General features: G+C 32.3%; 1 protein-coding gene across 1 annotated transcript in view; it reads right to left on the minus strand.

Moving 5' to 3' along the window:
• Positions 1-367: 367 nt before the first annotated feature.
• Positions 368-23,537, minus strand: part of PlexB (plexin B) — a 461,345-nt gene continuing 438,175 nt past the window's right edge. Inside the window, 5 exon segments of the mRNA XM_081761825.1 lie at positions 368-5,264; positions 7,592-7,955; positions 11,970-12,321; positions 14,135-14,320; positions 16,081-16,234. Of these exon segments, the coding sequence (XP_081617951.1) occupies positions 5,157-5,264; positions 7,592-7,955; positions 11,970-12,321; positions 14,135-14,320; positions 16,081-16,234 (1,164 nt within the window). The 3' untranslated portion in view covers positions 368-5,156.

Genomic DNA, 23,537 nt, shown 5'->3' on the forward strand with positions numbered 1-23,537 from the left:
TTAGTATCATTATTCTGATTCTCTGCATTATATCTCGTTTGCCATAAATAACATCATCTTACTAACGTTTCAATGTATGAGAGCAATAAAAAATGTAAGGAATATTTTTAAAAATATGGAATTATTTGGATAGGTGGCTCGTGAGGGAAATCACACTGCAAAAAATTACAAGTTTTATGGCCTGAAACTAAGGAAATAAAGGTTATCTGATTTATTACTTGTTGTATGTATGAAGAGAATTTTCTTTTTTTCAGTTTCTAGTGAAAAAGTTTTAATTTTTACTGGCGTGGCTTCCCTATCGAGCCGCCTCTGGATACACTGTAATGGTTTAAAAATATAGGAGTTAAAATAAAACAAAATGTGTATATATAGTTCAATACAACCATTGTTAAAATTTCTTTTTCAATTACAAATTATTTTGACAATAGTTGTTACCGGTTTTAAAACATCCCATTTTGGGAATACTTTATTTTTCATTTATTCTATCCATAATATTCCCTACTGTGCCAGGCATTCTGCAAATACGTCCATGTTGTCAAATAACCTTTTTTTTGTATAGACTGAGAAAGTGTGGTTTTACTTTCAATTGGTTCCATACCTACGAAGTGATAGAACATTTGAAAAAAAAATCTTCTTTATTATTTAAAAAATAATAACTATAGTCTTATATACAAATGTGTATTTTTCGAGTCAAAAAACTGCTAGATATGGAACCAAATCAAAACAAGACTAATCCACACACTGTCACAAGTATGTAAAACATAATTCTGAATAAATGTACATTAAATAACTGGTGTTAAAGGAAGTGAACACTCACTATTTCGAACACTTAATTTGGCAGCTTAATCGCCCTAATAATGTATTTTGTATGATCCACTAATAATAATAATAATAATGATAATAATAATACAATAATAAAAAATGTCCTTTCCCTTTCGTATCTCATTTTACGTAAGTAATACCGTAGGAGTACTAATTGTTAATGAAGGACGGCTTAGCTCACAGTCATAATTTTCTTCATCCTGTAAAAGCCTGATCGGCTCTATATGTATATATAATTAAAACCACAGCACTGACTGTGAGAGTAATCTTACAGATCTAATAGAGATGAGAATAAGTGATTGTTGTTGTTCCAGTTAAAAACGGTATACTTTTTCAGACCTATTATTCTCAACTGATGCTAACGAATTGTTTCCCTTATTTATATATATCTAGACTACTTATATATATATATATATATATATATATATATATATATATATATATATAAGTAGTCCAGATACTACTTATATACATAATGTGCATTGGTGTATCTGCATGTATACATTTAATATTATTCAAATTGTAATACTATTGTACACATACTATTTTAAAATTTTTACTTATAAAATGTCTACAACCTGCGACATAGCATAAGGCACTTTGTCACCAGAAACATTGGAGCTCTATTACAGCTGCAGAGTACCTCATGCATGGGGACAAAAACTCAACTGACGCTGTTCAGAGGATTAAGGTTTCCTATAAAACATTTTTTTTTAATTAATTAATTAAGTTGATCAGTAGAGAAGATTACTTTCACTGCAGTACGTTGATAAAAGCACTTTATCATTAGAATGTAAATTGAATTTAATTAATAGATAGTGATACAGAGAAATGCAGGACATAGAGGAAAAATCTAAACAACAATTAATTAGTTATTTCTTTTCGTTCTAAGCTTTTTTCATTCAGTTTATAAACCACCAATTAGGAAAGAAAAAATTGAGACAAAATACACAAAACACACTTGTCCATAACACCCAACTTCTTGCGATTTAAAAAAAAAAAAAAAAAAAGATAAATTGAATTTACTATTGAATAAAGACACTACCTTATATATATTTCAGGAAGACAAACACTGTTTAACACGTTAAGTACAACTTTATACAAATTGTGAAATAAAATTATGAGCTGTTATTTTTTCTTGTATGTGAATAAGTCAGTGACTCATATTATATAACATTATATTACACTTCCTTTAACACCTTTTGAAAATAAGATCTTTGTAAATTTTACAACTGAAAATGAAAATAATCACACAGACATATAGATTCACATACGCGTAGCTGCACAGACATTCGAAGATACAGCCCTCACTCATACAATTTCTTTGCACTCGCTTCTAAAATATTTATCTTTATCCACTCATACGCACAACATTACAAACACTCATTTCTTGATTTTAAACCAAATGCAATGCGAAACACAAAGTTACAAGCCAGACAGAACAGTTTGTTAGAGAATTCTTTTTGTTTTTAGATGTCATAAATACAATGTTAGTTTAAATTAAAGAAAAGAAGACTGTTACATTATACTGATGCAGTAAAAGTTACTAACGAATTAAATAATTTACTGAGTGTGAAGCATTCAGTATTAATGATTGAATATTATGTGCGGTGAAATTCAGTGATGTATCTGATATGGTTCAACGTATTTAAGTTGGAGATTTTTTTAATAAATAATGTAACATTCAAATTTACATATTTCGATATTTTGTAATACATCTCTAAATGCTTTAAAGAGAGAGAAAAAAAAAATATATTGTTCACGAGAGGGTTATATATTTCTAACCAATGACAAGAAGTTTTAAACGCAAACAATTTGCTGAGCAAAACAATATATTCACATTAAAAATCTACATACGTGTGACAGTTTCGCCAACTAACATTTTAGCTTCATCAGACACTATCCAGATCAGATCACTTCATCAGACAGATACAGTTTCTGATGAAGCCAAAATGTTAGTTGGCGAAACTGTCACACGTATGTAGTTTTTTAATGTGAATATATTGTTTTGCTTAGCAAAATACTTTGTGTTTAATTCTATACAAAGCAAAGCTTCTACTTATGGAAAATATTACAAAGTTTTAAGTCTTGCTTAATTTCAATGCTAAATTTCAAGTTTTTCCCAGAGGCGTCATTTGGGAAGGGCATAAGGGAGGGGGCGAAATTTTCCCCTGAGTTTGAGATGTATATACATTTTAATGAATACCACAATAATATACCAATAAAAAAAACGTGAAATTCTTTGTATATAGGAGAGTCTGTACCCCCTCCCTCCTCGAAAGAGAAAGCCGAAATGACGTTACTGGTCTGAATATACCTTTATCACTTTACAAAATGTATTTCCTTGTTTAAATTGCTTTAGTAATTTGATGTCACCTCTTTTAATCTGTAAATTATTTCTGACATTTTAGAAAAATTGAAGGTATAAATATGCACGAAATATTTGGTTTCTACATGAAGACGATAGTACACATTTTTTTTTCGCAATTTCTGGAAGTTTCTTTCAGCAAGCCTTTGGTACAGCAATCATTAAAAAAAAAAAAATCCGCTTGATAGAATTACTTATATCAATAACTAATGTAATAATTGGACTGATTTGAATACAATAAACTCAGTTAGTTAATTCACTAATAAAAAAAAATTAATAACAGGTATTATATAAGTAGAAAAACAATTGCTATGGAACTTATCTTGTGGAGAAAAGGTAATGTAACATATGTCTATATATGTTAATACTTAACTCAACAGAAAATTATTTTCATTTTTGCTATTTTGCGCCGGCGTCAAAGAACACTCTAATCAAACTGAAACCCTGCCGGCTTCTTTTCTTTCTTTTTATGAAGTGTACTTCTGTACACAAAACTTTGGTATATAGGTAGAATATAATTATAAACTGATTGATTAATTTTCTTGATTAAACCAATAATTTCTTTTTCTTTTCTTTTTTACAATAACATACAAACCAATAAAACATAAGGGCTTTGGCTTATGACTTCGTGTGCGCCAATAAATTTGCTCGGATATATACATATACATATATATTGATCGATAAACAAAAACTGCTTATTAGATCACCAAAAATTTAACTAGAGTACAAGAATGCCTGGTTGCGTCTGTGATCCAGGGGTGAACTCAGTTTCCAATGTATCTGCTTTCAGCACACTCCGAGGAATAAGGATTCCATGTATTCTTTATTTTTTAAAACTTTTTTTTTTGGTCCCAAACATACAGTTTGACAGTTCACTCACTTTTTCTATCTCACATTCATATCACCCTCAGACTAGTTATAGCTGTACAGCTGTTCGAGTAAAAATGATCATGTGTAAAACACAACCGAAAAAAAAAAAAAAAAAATGACAGCACCCAAAACCAATGGCAGTGTGGGACTCTTCAATAGCCCCGTACTGCAGTTAACTTGCAGGCTAAAACAACACACTTGACTATTTTTCACTACAAGTGTCCAGTCTTCAAGTTCTTTTTATGCCCAAACTCTTAAAAAAAAGAGAAGGCCTTTTGTTTTGTTTGTTTCTTAAATTCAGTCTTCTGACAAAGTGTGTTGGCAAAATCACCTAACAAATGCTGGTTTATAATGCCCCAGATGGCCTAACCTACATCTGCTGCACAGTGCTTGGACATCTGAAAACACTTACATCCAAGGAAAGAAAGAAATTAGATTAAAAAAAAAGAAAAGAGTTGTCAATCAGCTCCTCAACACACATTTGGATGCTGTGATTCCCCGAAGAAAAATATACAGTGCACATATGATACAACATACATTAAAGTAGGCAACAGTCTCTATCTGACCTTCACTTGTAACAAAAAAATTAAGAAAAACAACAAAATATTGGTAAGCAGCATTCTAACCGCAAACCACGGTTATAAAGTTAAAATTTGATGCAGCCTTCCTAAGTGTCTTTTCATATAAAAAAGGGGATTTAAAATAATTGCTCTGAAATCCTTCCATTATCTAGATCCATGTGGTGACACTAGACACTTTTTCTAGTATCAAGTTCCAGGCACTCAATGTTAGGAAACTATTGTGCTTTCACAAAGACACATCTAACATCCTCCCTATTACAATAAATCCCATTTGTAGACCTATTTCCATAGTAAGTCCAGCATCTTTGACGTGCGACCATAGAATTGGCACAGACAAATCGCTTGATTTGTCTGAGCCACCATGGTAACACGACATTCTGGTCACCTGATCTCAACAAAGAACATAACTCTAAAACACTTGCAATTTCATAATCACAGTTTGCAGTTGCATGTGCACAAAGCATATCACAGTTTCAGTAGAGATTGGCCAGTAAGAGATCAGGTGACCCACGGTGTCAGCATGTAGAAGTTTCTTCACCTTCCAAAGTACAGGCCACATTTTCTAGTTTGTGTGCAAGGTGCATTTTCTTGCAGTACGGATCGGTTTCAAGTGCTTCTAGAATCTGCAACGGAACAAAAAGTGAAAAATCAGCCACATATCAAAATATGAATCACTCGAAACAATAATACAACATTCTAGTACTAATAGCATTAAATGTAATCCGATTCAATAAACGAACAAACTCGATGAACACAAATCTGTCCCAAATACATTAAAATCCCTAAGATTACTCTTAAGTTGTATATATTTCTCTAGAACGAAGAGGAACTCTTTCTGTTACGATTGACCTCTAAGTTAGATCTCGTGGAGCAAATATATATCAATGTAAACACGTTTGAACTTATTTTTTTTCTTTCGTCTTTTAGACAACACAAGACATTTTACATTTATAATTCAGACCAGTAAATTTATTCTGTAGGAGCTTCATAAATATAAGACCTTTCGGATTCCCAAAATGAGATTTTAAAAATGCACAAGTTGCACATAATTATTTACCCAAATTATGGTATTTTTTAACAACAAAGATCATTGTGATTTACTAGTTAGTATCTTATGAGGTACGCAACATCCAGAATTATCCGATTTACACTAAACCACGAAAAGCATAAGGTTGCAATATACAGAAGAATAATGCATTCAGATTTAAGTTTCATTTCTGCTATTGTGCAGTCGCACTCAACCGTACGGTTCCGTAGAAGAAATTTATTTTTCCAGTACCCCCATATCAGTGGACCAACTTAAGTATACTTTTCCGTAAGTAAAATATATATTATATTTACTCTAAGACAGTCCCTTTCTAATAAATCTAATCATAAATACACTCTAATAGTTTTAAACACTCAGACCGTAATGATGAAGGATATTAGACTTTCGAACGTGACTGTACATGAATATCATAATTAAATAAAATATGAAAATTATACGAGAATACATGCACAGTCTTGTTCAAAATACCCTGGCCACTCATTTTTTTCACCCTTACACACCGTTGGAATTAAATCAAACAAATGTAAATTTTGTTCAGCCAACTGAAATCTTTATTTAGAGGCAAAGTATTAGAATTTTCTACACATAGTTGTCAAAGTATAGACTTTTCAAGAAGAGTGGGTGACTAAGAATTTTTGAACAAGTTGTACATCCCCTCCCTCTCCTTCCAACATCTTTAGCATGAAGGAAATAAAGGAATGAAAGTAAGTGTCGCTATTGTAGATTTACAAGCTTTAACAATTTAATATTGAAATCAGGAGTGACAGGATTCATTTTCAGCTTAAATAGAGGAATAAAAGTGGAAATGCAATGTATACTTGGGACACTGAATACAAATCAAGAAACTCTTTCCCGGTTTCTCTTACTGTGCTAGCTCTGATGTATTTGCTTTGACACCTGCCGACAGCAATAGATGGAAGGAATATTTCTGTACGTCTTACCACACTTATGCGTAACATAGTTTAGAAATCGAATAAAATTCAGACATTGTTTTGCATTTAAAGAACGTTTTACACCATTTCAGCACTCATCCATGCAAAAGTTCTGCAATTTATTAAATATTTTCAATATTTTTTCTACTCCGTTGAAATCAGGACAGAAGTTTTCTTGCTAATTATATTTTTGTCCCCCGTAAACAGTCCTATTATTTTACCTAACATAGAATTTTGAACTGACATAATCAGACTACGTTTTTTATGCAACTGTTCGAAAAGTAACAAACAGAGGCCAGCACTGTCCGCGAAGGGATTCATTTCATGAAAGCAGACTTTTCGACGCTTGTCAGGCAACGTTAGTTTCTGAAATTCCTAAACGACGGATACAGAACGAAAAATAATTTGTCCTTTCTGTCAGTTATACAAACTCAATAGCGTTTATAGTCCCTTCAATTCTTAACATTCATCATTAATAAGATGAATTAAGAAAGAAAGTTATGAAAGAATAGTTTATTGTATCCTAAAGGATCCCATGGCTGGAGTAAAAAAAAAAAAAAAAAAAAAAAAAAAAAAAAAAAAAAAAAAAAAAAATAGAACATACCGTAATGAAAAGAATTGCGGTAAGTTATATATATATTGTATTAATACATTTTAATATAATTTCCTTCGGAAAAATCCAAGTAGTATTCGACTCACACTTTAAAATCACTAGATCTCATCTCATACACCCTTGCTGCTAAAATAAGCGTTAAATACCATTCAATCCAATAATAATAATAATTCGATTTATTTTACGGAAATATAAAATATATAAAACTGACAGCAGTGAAAGAAACTGGTATAAAATACGATAGCTGAAAGTACAGAAAATCTAACTTAATTCATGCGTGAACCTAGTACATGATTCAATTACCATGCCTATTCCCTAAGTTCACAAGTATTTATAACTGAAAACAAAAATACTTACTTGTTCACTGTATTTTGTAACGTAAATATACAGTTCTTTTAGAGCTGATATAATATCAAACTCTCCAACTTGCGACACAGACAACTGCTGCATGGCAGTACCCATTTCCTGGTCAGTTATCTGCGGCAACATTTGGACATCACAATAAAAATGGGCTACCATTTCTCGATAATGAGGAATGTCCTTGGCAAATAAAAGTTTATTTGATGGCGAGTCTTTCCCTAGGCGGTGTTCAGTGGTAGAACAGGCATCCATGAAAGTCTGAGCAATAACTGAGAGACACGAGTCGACTGTGGTGGTTTTATTAATGTCGAAGATAAAATCTGGATTCTTGATAAAATTCACCCAGAATCTCAATGGAAGACTGAAAGAGAAATCAATATATTATTACATGTAAGTAATATTATGAGTTCCATAAACTCAAGCACTGTAGTGCAATTTTAGATACAAGTTTTACAAGTAAACACATATTTTACAAATCAAGCTTATTAAAATATATGCATATATATATGAAAGATCAGTAAGAAATAGGTTCAGCCCATACCGTCATGTTAAGCACACTTTCAAGTGGCCAAGTGGATACTTAAGATTACTGTCAAAGTATGGAAAAGTGTTACAAACTTTATACAAAATCGATAAATGAAAATAAAAACATACCAAGAACTGATTATTTTGGTCATAATTTCTGCTATCTTGCTGAAGAAAATAAAACAAAATAATTAGAATATATAAATCTTTCTGAACTGCATAGATCAAACTCATCTGTATGAACATTAATTCTGGAATTAATAATTTCCGAATATCTACTAATTTGTATAAATATTACTAAGAGCTTATTACTAAAGCAATATGAATAATTTTCAGCAGTATAACCTACCTGAAGCAAACAATGTCTTGCTTCCAGTTGAACAGACGAATTTTAAGGGTCTCTCAGATGAGCTGCAACTTACTACTTCCAAAATGTTATACATACATATTGCTTTAAAGAATGTAATATCTTCTTAGGATGTGTATCTTTTGGTAAAGCTCCATCTCTTCTTCGAAGTCAACTATTCCACATTGTGCATAAATTATGAGATATGAGCTCTTCACTTACGTGACACTCCAGGATCAAGCTGCTTATTGCAATAAAGTCCTACAGGAATTCTGTGTTAAACCACAATCCTTGATTATATTATACTAGCAGCATACTGTAATAAGCTTCCACAGAATCCATGTACAATAATCAGGATTAAAACTACAAAATAAAGACTTCTTTTGCAAATGACTCACCTTTAATATTTTATACTTTTGGCTTTAAAGTAATAATGTTATCCTTTGATAATTCTTCAGTTTTATGTATCTATTTATTTTAGTTTTAAATAGTCCAAAGACACTAATGAAAGTCATATTTTAATCTCCCAAAGTTTCCTTTTCACTGTACGTAAAAAAATTTACTCAAAGTATTTTTTTTAATGTATTTTATATTTAAATATAAATATTTGCTTCTTGATTCTTTTACAATCTTTCGTTACGCTACAGATTTATATTTCATTTTATGTTTAATGCTTGGCGGCCGAAGAACCAGTTTTGTGTGCAATTTTCGTTCATTTCTTCTTTCAAAAATATTTTCTTTGCTGCAGCAATCTTCATCAAGTGGAAGTAATCTCCTAAGTTATTCCTTGTAGTATAATAGAACAATTATCATGAATTCTGAACAACTTGATACATTTGTATTTAGATGTGACTACGACGTGCCAAATGTCCATGAAATCATTCTTATGAAAATCATTCCAATTTGTTATTTAATTTTTCACTAAATCCAATAAAAATAAATATTTTTCCGGTTGTTTAAGATTTTTTGGTTCATTTTTTATTTGTTCAAAGTGTATATTTTAATGTTCCTTGCCATGCACTTTTCATTTTTTTCTGTAACACATGCTTTCAGTATTTCTTCCGTTTGTATTCGACAGGTTTTAATGATTTAAATATATGATCTTGAAGTTTGTCATTGTTCATGATAAAACTCAATAAGCTTAGTTTATAATCAAAATTAATATTAAGTTCTCTTGTGATGTCCACTGTCTCTTCTCCATTTAATATCGAAATATAATCACAGCCTGCTTCAATTTATTATTGCTTTGTCGTAGTAATATTATGCAACGCTTACTTTTTAAACATGCCTCATTGCAACAATTTTCAAATTGATACTGTCTTTGGTTTGTTAATAACTACTGTCATCACCATTGTTGATTTTAAGTCTTCATGATTATATTTATATGAGCAAAAATTATCTTCTTTTTCTGTATTCAGATTTATATTCTGATGAAATTTTGAAACAAATATTTACAGCAAAATATTGGTTCTTTCGTTCATATTTTTTTGTCGTTACTGTATTTTTCCTTTAATGGCATAGTATTAGATTTATATAAATTGCATTACAAACATTTCAAATACACAGATGTTAAGGTATTTCCTGAATGTAAAACTTATATTCCGTAACTTGAACTTTCCATTAATAATAAAAATTGAGATGCATGTCGCTATATTACAAGCACAAATTTTTATTTTATGTATTAATAAGAGAAACAGAAACTCGTGTTATATTGATACCAAATACTTACAATACAACAAAGAAATGAACAAGCAGTAGATTTTCATTTTTTTTTTTTTTTCAAAATTGTAAAATAATAATAATTTGTCACTTATTCACTTTCAGTATATTTTCCACTGATTACAGCAAATATCGCTAGATATAAAAGGACTTCATAGTACTAGGCTTTTTCTTAATTTCTTAGTAGTAATTATTTTCTGATTAAAAAACATAGCCAACTACAGAAATTTTGTATATGGTAGTATTTCTTGAAACTACAAGGGAAATCTATTTTGTAGATTGTGAACTTATTTTGAAGATTGTAAATTATTTTGTAATAACCACTGATAATTTAAATTACCACTGATAAGGTATTCCATTGCCACAATATGTTAGAACGTGAATTTTACGAATTCTTGAAAACAAAGAGCAGTGGTAATGTAGCGTTTCTCAGTATAATATATATTTTATATTCGGTTTTGATTAATGGTATGTCTTAAGCAAATAAATTATTTTTCGTTGTGTTGTTATTGAAAGTTGTTTGTAAATTATCTAACGTTTTGCAAGCAAAAACTAAGTAATTTACTTTGTACATCGTCATTACGTTATTTTAAAGGCAAAACACAACATTTTTATTTTTGCATTTTATTTTATTTTTTGTGAATTCATTACGTAATATCCAACGTGATATTATAGATACTTAAACGCCATATCATACTAAAAATAATCTGTACAATTCTAGGAATAAGATATTTTTAGACAATATTTTAATTTGATAATTTAGAAATTCAGCGACAAATAATCTTCTTGATTTTCTTCTTCTTTTTCAATCAATTTGGTGAGTAAACATTTCTTTCCGTAGTTATTTTTCTTTTATTTCTATTTAGTAAGGCGAGTTCACAGTTCCATTGTTGCAACGTTCTGTAGTGTGCATTATACGAAACTGAAAAATCCTCTCGAACTATAGAAACCATAGAAATTTAGATACTGTACATTTTAACATTGTTATATATATATTTATATATATATATATATCTTTTTCTTTCTTCTATGCAGCTCATTTGAGAACCATCAATTTATAGCATAAATCGTATTCTTCAGCAAGAAACTTGTATTTCTTAATGATGACTTTTCCCCTCATCTAACAGTGTAGTCCATCCTTGCAAATAAAAACTATGAACATGGCTCAAAGATTTCAATAACTGTCATTAATAAGTTACATATTTCGTTACATGTATAACAGAAAAATATTCAGTGTTCTTATGTGACTAAACGCATCAAAGTTATAAAAAAAATTAATGTTCAATACAGACCCCGTTATTTTTCATGTATATGCTATCCCATTATTTTAAAAACTAACGAAATTCTATATGATTTGGCGTTTGAATTAAATATATTTATCGCTTCTTCTATGGTTCTTGTAGCGTTATGGGCAGACCTACTTACTACTGATCTTATATCATGCTTCAGTTTTCTTAATAATTCAGCATTTCAGAATCAATACCTTCTTAAGCTTTTCTTGTTTGCGTTAAATTGCTTCCTAAGATATCTCATTGTTGTTACGATAATAATTCGTAATATTTGTTCTTGGACATTCCTTCATCGTTGAATATTGTCATCACAGTACAACTCGACGCTAAGAGCTATGCAATACTCTGCACCACTCTTTGGTCACTTTTTTGTTCATTGATTGACATTCTCCAGTTTTGTATTGCTATTAGGTAAACAAATTATTTCCCGAAATATCTGACAATTTGGAACGGTATTTTCTCTCCGTAAATATTAGAACGCAAGCTGGTCACCCACCTGTTGGATTTCCAAGCGTGGACAACTTCAGGGTCGAGTATGCTGTGTTTCTTAGCAGCGTCATCGAGCAGGTCGAACAACCATTTAACTGCTGGCGGAAGGGCTTCGTTTGCTGTCAATATTGTATTGAAGAAGTCATCCACAAATTTCTGAATCGTACCTTTGGTGGACAGTAACCTAGTAAGGAAGATTTCTGGAATGGCTTTATGAGTTCGTTCTGATTTGTTGTTTTGATAATGATGATCATCGATTGGTTTCACTAGATGATACATTCGAACATTAGAACCTGATTCCACATCACCATTAGCTGCTATAATTGGGGACAGAGTAGTTGTGAAATATGTTCCTGTACCTGTAATAAAGTTTAAAAAAATAATATTAAAAAAATTGATTTTCAAAAAGTCAAAAGAAATTAAAATTATAATTCACGAAAGAAATATGTCAAGCAGGGGCTATATGCTTATCTTAGTAGAATATTGTAAACGACTGTAAATTAACTGAGAAAGAGCATTTATTGTTACACTTGTATTTACCAACAAATTTTCGTATGCTTGTTCACACACACAAATCACATGCAAACTATTTGGCAATATAATTACACTTGATTACGAATAAGCAAGAAAAGTTTATAGTGATATTTTTTAATTCTTCAAAAAGTTATTATTTTTGAAACAAACAAGATCAAACATATATATATACTAAAATTGAAAATATGGTCAATGTAAAATTGAACATGTAATGTTTATGCGAGGGTAGTTCTCAATATTTCTCTGTTCAATTTTACTTCCTTCGTACTTTAATACTAAGATTTTCGCAACGAGTTTTTCACATTTTGCTTAACAAACATAGGTGCAAACTTTTTTCATTAATATTGTGGCCACAATAGTGACTAGCATTTTTAAATTCAAACTCAATACGGAATATATGTATCAACTGTACAGTGACTTGTTTATCTTTGCCACAATTCATATCTTGTCTAGTTACAGACAGACGTGAAGCTTGTCATTTTAGAAAGAAAACCAGTCATGTTAAGTAAAGATGAAAAATCAAGGTTCGACTTTCACAAGTTTTATCTTTCACAGCTCTTGTTTGCTCGTTGCGATTTGACTGATACATTTCTTTAAAATAATCCACATAATACTCGAGAAAGTAATCCATCTAGTATGCAAAATAGTTAGCAATCTAAACACTTAAAAAAATGGATACTTTGTCATTCACAATCGAAATAATAGTCATTATAATTGTTTACAATGTAATTTCAAGTATTGAACTAAATAAATATAGATTAAATATACAACGTGTAAAGAAAATGTGGAAACAAACTTTTGAAGCGTGTTTCTCTCGTCAAATGAAAAGTAAATAAATAAATAAAAATCATGGTACGGTAGGAAAATGAATCGTTTCCGAGCAAATAAAATGCATCAAAAACTGTTGTCAGTGAGATTTTTGAAAACAAATAACTCAGGAATTAAGTGCGTTAGTAAGGGTAGCGGAATGTTAAAAGAGGTTAACTGTAATTTGTTTTTTGTCAAAATATCGTACGGAAAGGCATTCCTGAAAGGTAGTGGGAATTTCCCGTAGTTTTTATTGTAAAATATAGCTAAGGTTCGATATTTCTTGGTATATTCTCATCAATGCATTTTTTTTTTTTTTTTTTTTTCAGATGAAGTGTGTATGTACACTCCCATTGAGTCATGCTATTGTCGAATTTCCTATTAAGTCTCGTACGCTTGAGCCTAAAGCAGAATTTTGCAAGGAATAATATTCTCATCATCATCTTCTTGACTTTCAAAGAATATTTTTGAAAGTTATGTGAAGATAGATCAAGTACATAAAATAAGAAACATATTTTTAAAAATTCTTAAATTATATACTTCTAAGCATTAAAAATAAACAAAAATAAAGACAACTTATTTTTCCACCTTATTAATTACTATAAGCCTAGTCAGATTACTAGTATGATGAAAACAACACCTAGATATATTTTGTGAGAAATAATATAACCAGGTAAATATGATTTTTAATGCTAAAAATTGATTGCGTGTGAAGTTTTCTCATGTATGGATTCACTCTTCTGATGATATTTGAACGTTGTATACGAAGACATAACTTTAGTATACGTATAACAAAAGCATAATATCAAACAAGCATAAATAACTACTTACAATTCTGACAAGGCTGCTTACAGTTTGCGTTAAAGCTGTCGTTTTGCCGAGGTATCAAAGACATCACAGCTGACTCTTTTACACCGTAGTGGGCTAACGTATTCAACTTCTTCCAACCAGCAATTGACTTTGTAGTTAGGTCTTCATCTTGTAAAGTTAAGTGCCCACCTCTACCATGCCTCCATTCTGAAAGACAAAAGAAGTGTGCCTAAATAATGTATTTCAATAATTTAAACACTTTCCTTTATAAATGATAATGTATGAAAATCTCATATATATAAAATACAGATGTACATTCCTATGGTAAGCGAGACTTTTTCTTATGGAAATTTCAATTATTAAGTAAGTTGATTTCAAGGTTAATGCATTTCATGAACCTTTCAATTGTACAACTTTATGATTGTATTCATTATACCCTGCTGGCCACTGTATAATTTTCCTTCCAAGACAAAAGCAAGCTAAGATATGAGGTGAAGTATGTTTTCGTCTCATATTAAATCGAAGTAACGTTTCCTTTGAGTCGTAGCAGGGTATCACCAACTGCTAATGTTCTACGTTAATACAGCAGCTACAGCAACAGTACATTAACGATTGGTTGATCAAGGTTGATTTAAAGCTTTTTCATGTTTTGATGGAATACTTCTAAATCATCTGAAGAATACTCAAAAGATAAGGTTAAGACACGTGATTAGCCTTTCAATACTTGTTTCGTAAATTTTACTGAATTCGCTATTTCTGTCTGACAAGGGAGTTAAAATATTCACCCACTTCAGCAAACCGAATTTTTCTTAAATTTTGCATGTATTTTCGTTCCTGATGACAACGCAATATTTCATAAATTAAGATCCATACTGTAGATATTAATTATGCGAAAACTAAGTGTTTGATAACTGAATATAATCACAGACGCGGAACGTGTTTAAGAAAGGTTGAGAAAGGTATCATTCTTTATCTACACAAGATGTCATTATTGGTTTAACTTTAATAATGTTAATGCGGATACTTGTTTTCTGTGATACTTTGCTAAAAATAAAATTGTAGGGCAGTTATAAAAGAATAAGTTCAATTAACTGCATAGGTAGGCTACCAAATTTTTAGTCATTCATTTGAGAGGGGTACTTTTAAATAAAAGTGTTTGATTAGATTTTGTTCTCATACACTGGAAATTTTATATGAATTTCTAATATATTGGTGTTTATTTCTGTACAATCTGCCCAGACTAGAAATGCCGAACAGAAACTCAGGAACACAGAAGTTACTTCCAAGAAAATAGTAAAAGCATTACCACACAACACAAAAGAAATGAACTATAAGGTCTTTCGCTAATTACTTTATCAAACATGGAGGAGAAGAATTAGAAAAAAAAAAAAAAAAGAATTATTAAACACAAGAATTATTTCTCCGAAGCGTCAAGTAGAGCGCCACCCAGCGTCAGGTGATGGTGTTGTCAAATTCAGGGCGAAAAGTTGAAAGTATTTGAATATTTAAATGAGGAATGCCCAGCAAGAACAAGCAACCAATGTTATTTCCATTGAATTTTGATAATTCGTGCTTTGCCTCTTTTGTAAGAAAATCTAGCTGCGAACGATGGACATGGAAAGTGGTAACAAACCAAGCCATATTAAAGTAGCTCACACACTTATTATCAAGTATTCATAAGCTATCTCGAAATGACTACATTTCATTTCTAAATAGTTTATGGTATAGCTCTCTCTTTCAGGGCACACATCAAATGTGGCTTTTGTTCTCTACCTGAGCAGGATTTTCTAAGGAACTTACGATATTATTTGTTAATTATGTTTGTATAGAATTTAAACATACTGAAACTAAACAAATGGATAATACTAAGTAAATAATGATCTTAGTTGTGTGACTGTGTAATTAAGTTACGTAACTTTAGTAATTTATTTAATACTAATGTTGATTGTTGTATACATTTGTCTTACCTAAATCTACTTCATATATGGATGGTCTTAAGGAAAATGGTGTATTTTTATACAAGGCATCCAAAATTTTAGATTTGACCTGACTTATAGTGTCACAGTCCAGCACTTTACATTGTATTTTCTCATCGAGGTCATCTTGCACTACATGTAGCGTCTACGAAAGAAAAATGATTGATTTTAGTAATGTAGAACTAAGATATAATTATTAATTAAGAATTATTCATTAACCTTACATATTGCAAATTGATACACTTCCAGCAACGTTTGTACACTTAAGTCAAATGTATAATGATTTACCATCTTCAATAATATTCAATTATGTTGACTGAATATAACATAGGATTTCACATTTCACAATGCAAAACCACATTTCAAGAACTTTTTAGATGACGTTTCTGTAACTGGTCAACAAATACCAAAGATAATCAATATTTGTTATCAATTTATTAATATACAGCACCAGCAAAAACATAAAAGAACTCGCACATTTTTTACCAATCACTTCGGATCAATTATACCAATTTAAATACTAGTCACTGAAGATCTTCTCGTGAATCAAAGAAAATAATGAGAATTGAGAAGGTCCATTTCTGGTCAATGTTACACTCAATATATATACTTTAGGTGTCCTAATAAATGGAGGATATGCACTTCATGGCTAAATAATTATAATATTGTGTTAACAGTATTAGTTTATTTTTCCTGGTTATGAAGGTATTTTCTTAGTTTTTTTTTTTTTTTTTTTTCGTATTTTAGGAGGTGTTTTTACACTTGCATTCATTTTACGAAATCTTGGGCTGATCGTGCCATGGAAATTTTTACGTAAGTTAATTGCCTGTTTATGTAGAAGAGGTTTGTAAGTTCGTTTTGGTACAACCACTCAGATTCGATCTAAATAGCATGACTTTGACATCTTTCAATATACCCACATTAAAACCACGTCCTTTGTTAAATTAATGCATGAGTTTGATCAATTCCACAATAACTGGCGCTGGTAAGCATTAATACAGCCGAGTTTTCGATATTTCATTTTAATTTATTTTTGTATTTATTTTTTTCGAAAAGAATTTTCATGGCAGTACAAGGATGGAAAGGGATTGCGAGGGGATGTGAAGAGGGTGATTGTAGGGGACAATAAGTGGAAATGACCTTCAGACTTCTCACCTCATCGCACTTACAGCCACCAACACCTACAGATCCACAGATATTCCTTGTGTCTGTAGAGACCTGTCTCTAGAGGATGTTACTGCAACCTTTCCGCTTAGCGAGCAATTAAACAACTAGTGGTGACTACTTCCAGAAAAAATTGCAACTGTTGCAAGAAATGGAGAAGAAACGAAAGGGATCTTCATACTATTAAAAGTAACAAAATTAAATCTTTACTTGGCTACCAGAAGTATTTTAACAAAACGAGCAAAGATTTGTCGACCGATATGACAAGTCTTCGCGTTGCGAATTCAATCATCACGCCTTAGGTCTTCTACTGAATCCAAAGGCTGGCTTAAAAAAGACAAAGCTGACCGGCTTCGAACATAGATCGCCCGCGTCTGTCTTTCAAAGAGTTAAGACAGTTTTTAAGTTAGATATTTATCAAGTAATCATAATTGTATATGAAAGAATACATTAATGACGACGAATTTTATTTCCTTTATATTCACCGTCATGATGAGTCGATTATCAGACTACACATTTGTCATCGACACAACAAGCTCCAGAATTTATAATACTTGGACTAGGACAACCCAAGGTAACATTACTTCTGATATAAAATGATATTGCGAATGCACGGTGGACAAGAAAGTAGTTGGACACTGTAAGCATATTGCGTCATTTATCATCTTAGCGTCATCTTAATAAGGAAACTAAGCAAACAGTCAAGAAAATCCGTCAGCACTTTAGAACGCCGTAGGAGGCTAATCAAACAGCAAAAGCGAGCAACAAACAGGGACGTCAAGTAAAATTAATCCAAAACTAACACTCGTATTTAACCCTAGACAATATAGGCCTACGTGGGGCCAAAGAAACAAAAAGGTATTTGTGGAGCCTACTTTTTTCTATGGCTTCCAGTAGTCACTGTATGGAAACTACTTTATTTGCTTCACATTTTTTACATTTATGAAATTTGTAACGTTTATTTTATTTATTTAATTATTTATTTTACATATTTTAACGTCTCCCTCGTCATCGTCCTCTTCAAGCAACATTCGCCGCACATCGTCCTCTGACAATTGCCTGTATGAATGCTTTTTTTTTTTTTTTTTTTTTTTTAAATAACAACATGCTGTTGTTAAGTGGAGAGATATATAAACCAACACGTCCGCCACCAGCAACAATTCAGAGAGAAATGAGAGGTCACGAGTGCATAACGTCTTACCTCTACGAGAGCGCATGCGCCGTTTGTACAAATCTTTGCTAGGGTGTTACAGACAGCACGTATGCTGTCTGGGGTTAAGGTCTAGTGTTCAAATTTATGCCGACTTCAAAATGTTACTTTAGATAAAATTTTATATGTAGTTATTCATGTAATAATTCATGCTGTTCAGTACATTTTTTAAAAGCTAAATCCATTTAGCATCTGCAATTCAAAGAATAAATATTTTATTTCGTAATATCATATGCAGACTGTTTTAACTTTTAAATATATATATTAACTTATTTTGGGATTTAATTTCATACATATTAAGAATTAAGATATAATAACAAAATTTAATATTTTAAAAATTGGGGGATGGGCCAGAAGTGGGCCTTTTCAATTCTCTTCTTTCACCAAATCAGTTATTTGTCTCAAACTTCTTCACAAAACGGCAATGTAGATTAGGTATTGTAGCGGCCGACCTGAGGCGCCTTCGGGCCGACCTAATTTTTTTGCTTTTCTTACTGTTATTAAATTCATAATTACTATTTAAAAACCTTTTAATTGCTTTATTGCCATGTAATTATTGCAGGTATTAGTCAATGTTAAATTTCTCTCTTTATATTTTGTTCTTTCTGTGGAATAACTAAGCCAGACGAATACTTAAAGTTAGCTGTTTTCTCGTAAGAGGAAACTCATATCTTTTTCTCCCCTCTTTGCATCTTGAGAAACAGATCTGAATTGGTAACCTATAACCTTCGATTCGCTGCACGTGCAAGGGAATATCTAACCCTTGTGTCTTATCTGAGAGTCTGATGTTATTTTCTGAATACTCTCATTGTCCTCTGTTTAAGCCCAGATGTTCTCAAAAACATGGTAGACGTATAATTAACATTTTGGCGCCGAAGTTGACACTTCGAAAATACTAAATATGTCTATTTTGACACCGTATAAAATAAGTGTCTTGGGAACACTTGTATTTTTGGTATCATTGTGAAACGATTAAGAAACCTGTAAAATCTGGATAAAGCTTGATTTTCTTTGTAATATCAAATTAACCTTTGACTTTTAATTTGGATATTATGTACCAGATGACGCTAAAGCCTTATACTGTTTGTAATAACGCGCATGCGTGACTATTCTAGTTAACACCCTAAATAGTCGTTTAGATTATCAATACCCAATCTAAACGTAAAGACTAATTTCATTGCACACGAGTATCCGCCCTTTTTGGGAAGATACCACCCTACTATACTCCCACGTACGTAACGTGTGAATAAACTCCCTGAATACAAAATAGCTGTACAAGCTGTTCTCAGGGGGAAATCATTGTGTGTCTACGAGGCACGAGCTTCGTGCTCGTCGCCGGGGGCTCCGGCCCACTCTTCGGGCTCAGGCTTCTGTCCTTCGCCCGCCGGACTTGCGTTTCTTCTCTGACTTTGTTAGAGTCATAGAGAGAAGAACTTAGTGCATTACCAGAGTGTGTTATTACACTGTGTTAGTGGAGAACTCCGTCATCTCCGTTCTCCTACCAAGGACCATCTCTGTTTTCATTTCGTGTGTGCAATACAGCAAGAACTTTGTTACTGTGCTGAACGTTGTTTCTAGTAAGTTTACTACTACTACTTGCAGGCAGTCGTAATTCAATCTCTTCATTGAACTGCCCTTGTTTCTCTTTTATCATTGGTCATATTCTGACCCCTCTCAAGTTTCACGCATACGCCACTAGACTTGTGCGTCATCTAAAATTATCTCTGATGTATAACAACTTATTGCTTAACAACTCTTCTGCGCTGTACAAAAGCAACTTACAATAAAACTCATACTATTCTAACTCGGCGTTCCAGTTATTTAAAACGCCTATCTAAAGTTTTCAAAGTACGACCTCACCTACTCATATTCTCTCAGAAAGTACCTCCGAAGAAGCCGTTCGTCGAAGTCATTATTATCACATCTCTTTCGTTCTCTGGTTCCTACGTGAACCACTACACCAGTCACGCCTGTTGAGGACCGAACTCTTTATCTTCTGTAGTTGAGTGAACCATCACCCTTCCGTGTGTGTTCTGCGACTCCAGTACTATTCCTGCATTCGCCGTGAGAATTCCGATTGGAGAAAGAACTTCACTCTCCGTAGGAAGTGGAAGCATCTTGTTGGTTTTACCGCTCGAACCAATACAGACATCTTCTGGGAATTCTTGGTTGCAACGAACATCTTGTTACCACGCTAAGCTCAACTGGACTTATATAGGACTCGACGATATCTCCAGAGGCCACTTGGAACTCTTTCATCTGTGTAGGTGTTGAATTGCGAGGTGAGTGATTTAAATTGTTTTAGTGATTTTAATTGTGCATCTTGATTCCTCGCATCGACTCAGAATCACGTCTACTTCTTTGCACCCAATATCCGATTTCAGTGTTTGTGTAAAGTGATTCTACAACTAAGGTTGTTAGCGATAACTATCTCTTCCATTTTATTGTTTTATCGATTAAATTGTTATTAGGCTGAATTATTTAAGTATAGCCAAGCCTGACCTTGTCTTGTGAAGTTTTATGTATTTGAGGTCCATTAAGTGTGTTAATAATCCTGTCTCCATTGCATTAGCTTTATTTTTAAATTCATTGTTGTATAATACGTGCCTAATTATTAAGTTGTCGTCCCGCTACAAATATTTATTTCTTTGCACGAGTCCTAGTTGTCTATTATTTTGGAGTGCTAATTAATCTCGTTGTTGTGTGGGCTTCACGTTAACTAGTGACCCCCCTTTGGAGCCGCCACTGCCCTAAAGTGCTGGCAATTACCTGCGGGACATTCATGGATCAAGGCTCCCTTATAATCTCGTAAACTCGTGCTTGAACTTTGTAATTAATTATTGTCATACATAGGCACTCATCCTGTTCTCTCTCTCTCTATCAACTCACCTTGCCGACAGCCTGGTTAGTCGGACATTGTTTGAACAGGACGGACCTCCTCCCTACCGTACTAATAAATTGCCGAGCCCCATAGACTGCTCAGCTCCATTACATTTTAATGTCAGGCAACCCTCTAAGTCAGATATTCTTGAGACCTTTCGTGGTCCTTTATTAACTATTCTGTTAGCTTGATTTCGGCTACCTTTGGTAGAGATATTGTCGCTAATAATCTCTTTTTATGTTCGTGACCTGTGGTGGGACTCCCTCACCAGTGGCCGCAAAAGTTCTGATCGCCTCCTGCCACCGGCCCCGACATAAATTTGGTGTTTCAGCAGTGAGATTCGATCATTAGCTCGTCATCTAATAATGTGTTAATTGATATTGATTATAGAATCCTATGTTGCGTTTGTAAATGACAAAGCAGGAGTTATTTATATTATTACTTTCATTGTGTTATATTGTTTGCTTAGGGTCACATCTATATTCTAGATGAGTAACGTATAATTTAATGTTTAAATTGTGTTAATTGAAATGACAGGTTTCCTATTACGTTGCTCGAAATTTAAATCTAAAAGTAAATATTTTGTGTTAATGTGTTGCGTTGGGCAAATGCCCCCTTCTACCCTGAAAGCTTAACTATCATTTTGCTTGTTCTAGAGAAGTCAATGAGGGAAGGAAAAAGAAACAGTCCATATATCAAAAGAATAGTTCGTTCCTTTTTCTTCAACACAGAGAGAAAACATCTGTTCTCTGTTAGTTTCCCCAGCTGGGCAAAACAAAACAAAAAGAAAAAGAAAAAGAAAGAGCGAGAAAAAGGAAGTGTGTTGGTTAGTGTTCCTCGGTTGTGTAATGCGTTAGTATTAAAAAAAAAAAAAAGAAACTGTAGGGAAAAATATCAACACAATACCTTGAGAAGGTTTATGGCGCCAAATGCGGGACGGATACTTTCTTCTTCACCTATCGAGATGAAAGCTATTCCGTTCTGTATTCAAAGCTTCTCAACGTATTCTGAGTTCGATTCTTGCAATGGATTTTCGCGAGATTCATTTCAAGAATCATCAGTCGCAAGGCTGGTGTAGGAACTCCAAGTATTCAAATTCTGCTTGTGTGATTAATGAACAAGTCAGTCAAAACAAACATCATTGAAATTTTGAAATTTATTTTGAAATTTTCATTCTGTGAGTCCTTATACTCACGCGTTGTTAGTTCTTTGATTGTGGGTAAATTCTTGATCTTTCCCCGACTGGCTTCTCAGCGTTAGTCGTAAATTAAATATTATGTTAGGTGCTAAAGAGATTCCTTACACGAACTATGCGAACTAAAGCCTTAATATGTTTCGTTTCTCAGTAAAAGTTCATAATGAGATTCATTATTGTGATTTTGAAGTTTCAAATTATTTTAAAAATCTTCTTGGAGGCCAATTTAATTTTATTGTTTATGAATGGACGTGCTTTTTGTTAATTATGAGAGAATTAAGTACACCAAGATTGAAAGTTTAAAAGGGCAATAAATTCAGTTAGTAATTTGTTTTAAGTAGAGACCATTCTTAATAAGCTGTTGTAATATTAAGCCTAACTCGTTATTTTATTATTTTAAGTCGTGTTTGAATAAAGACAACACTAATGTGGGACACCCCTGAAGTATAGTACCCTGTATTTTAAGACCGCAAAGTCCCTTGTATTTTGATTGAATGATAAGAGCGTAAAGTATTAGGATATGCGTTATTGCTTTTTGAAGTCCATGGCATCAAAGTTTTGTAATTTGAATAAAGCTCTTGTAAATTTTAATTGCCAGTGTAAGGCTGTTTTATTAAGGAAGAAATACGTGAACTTAATGTAGTAGAAAGATTAATCCTAACAATTCCGTTTGTGTTTAGCTATTGTTATTAATTAAGGAGACGTTTAAATAATTTATTAGTAGACATTATTAATCAATGAATCTTTTCTTATTCATTATGTTAGAAGTTGAATTATCGATAAATTTATCACTTTCCGGTCACGATAAATTCGACCGTAGTCATTGTGTTAATAATTTCATTTGTTCAGGACGTAAAACCGTGCTCTGTAGTATTGTTATTAATTTTGCTATTCCTTGCCGAGCGCTAATGCCTCGAGTTGTGTAATTATCTTGTAAATTTTAGCGAGCTATCTAATTTTGGAACGTATCGTTGGGAGACACCCTGTCGGAAAATATT

This window comes from Thermobia domestica, chromosome 6 (genome assembly GCF_964235325.1).
Source record: "Thermobia domestica chromosome 6, izTheDome1.hap1.1, whole genome shotgun sequence".
Lineage (NCBI taxonomy): Eukaryota > Metazoa > Arthropoda > Insecta > Zygentoma > Lepismatidae > Thermobia > Thermobia domestica.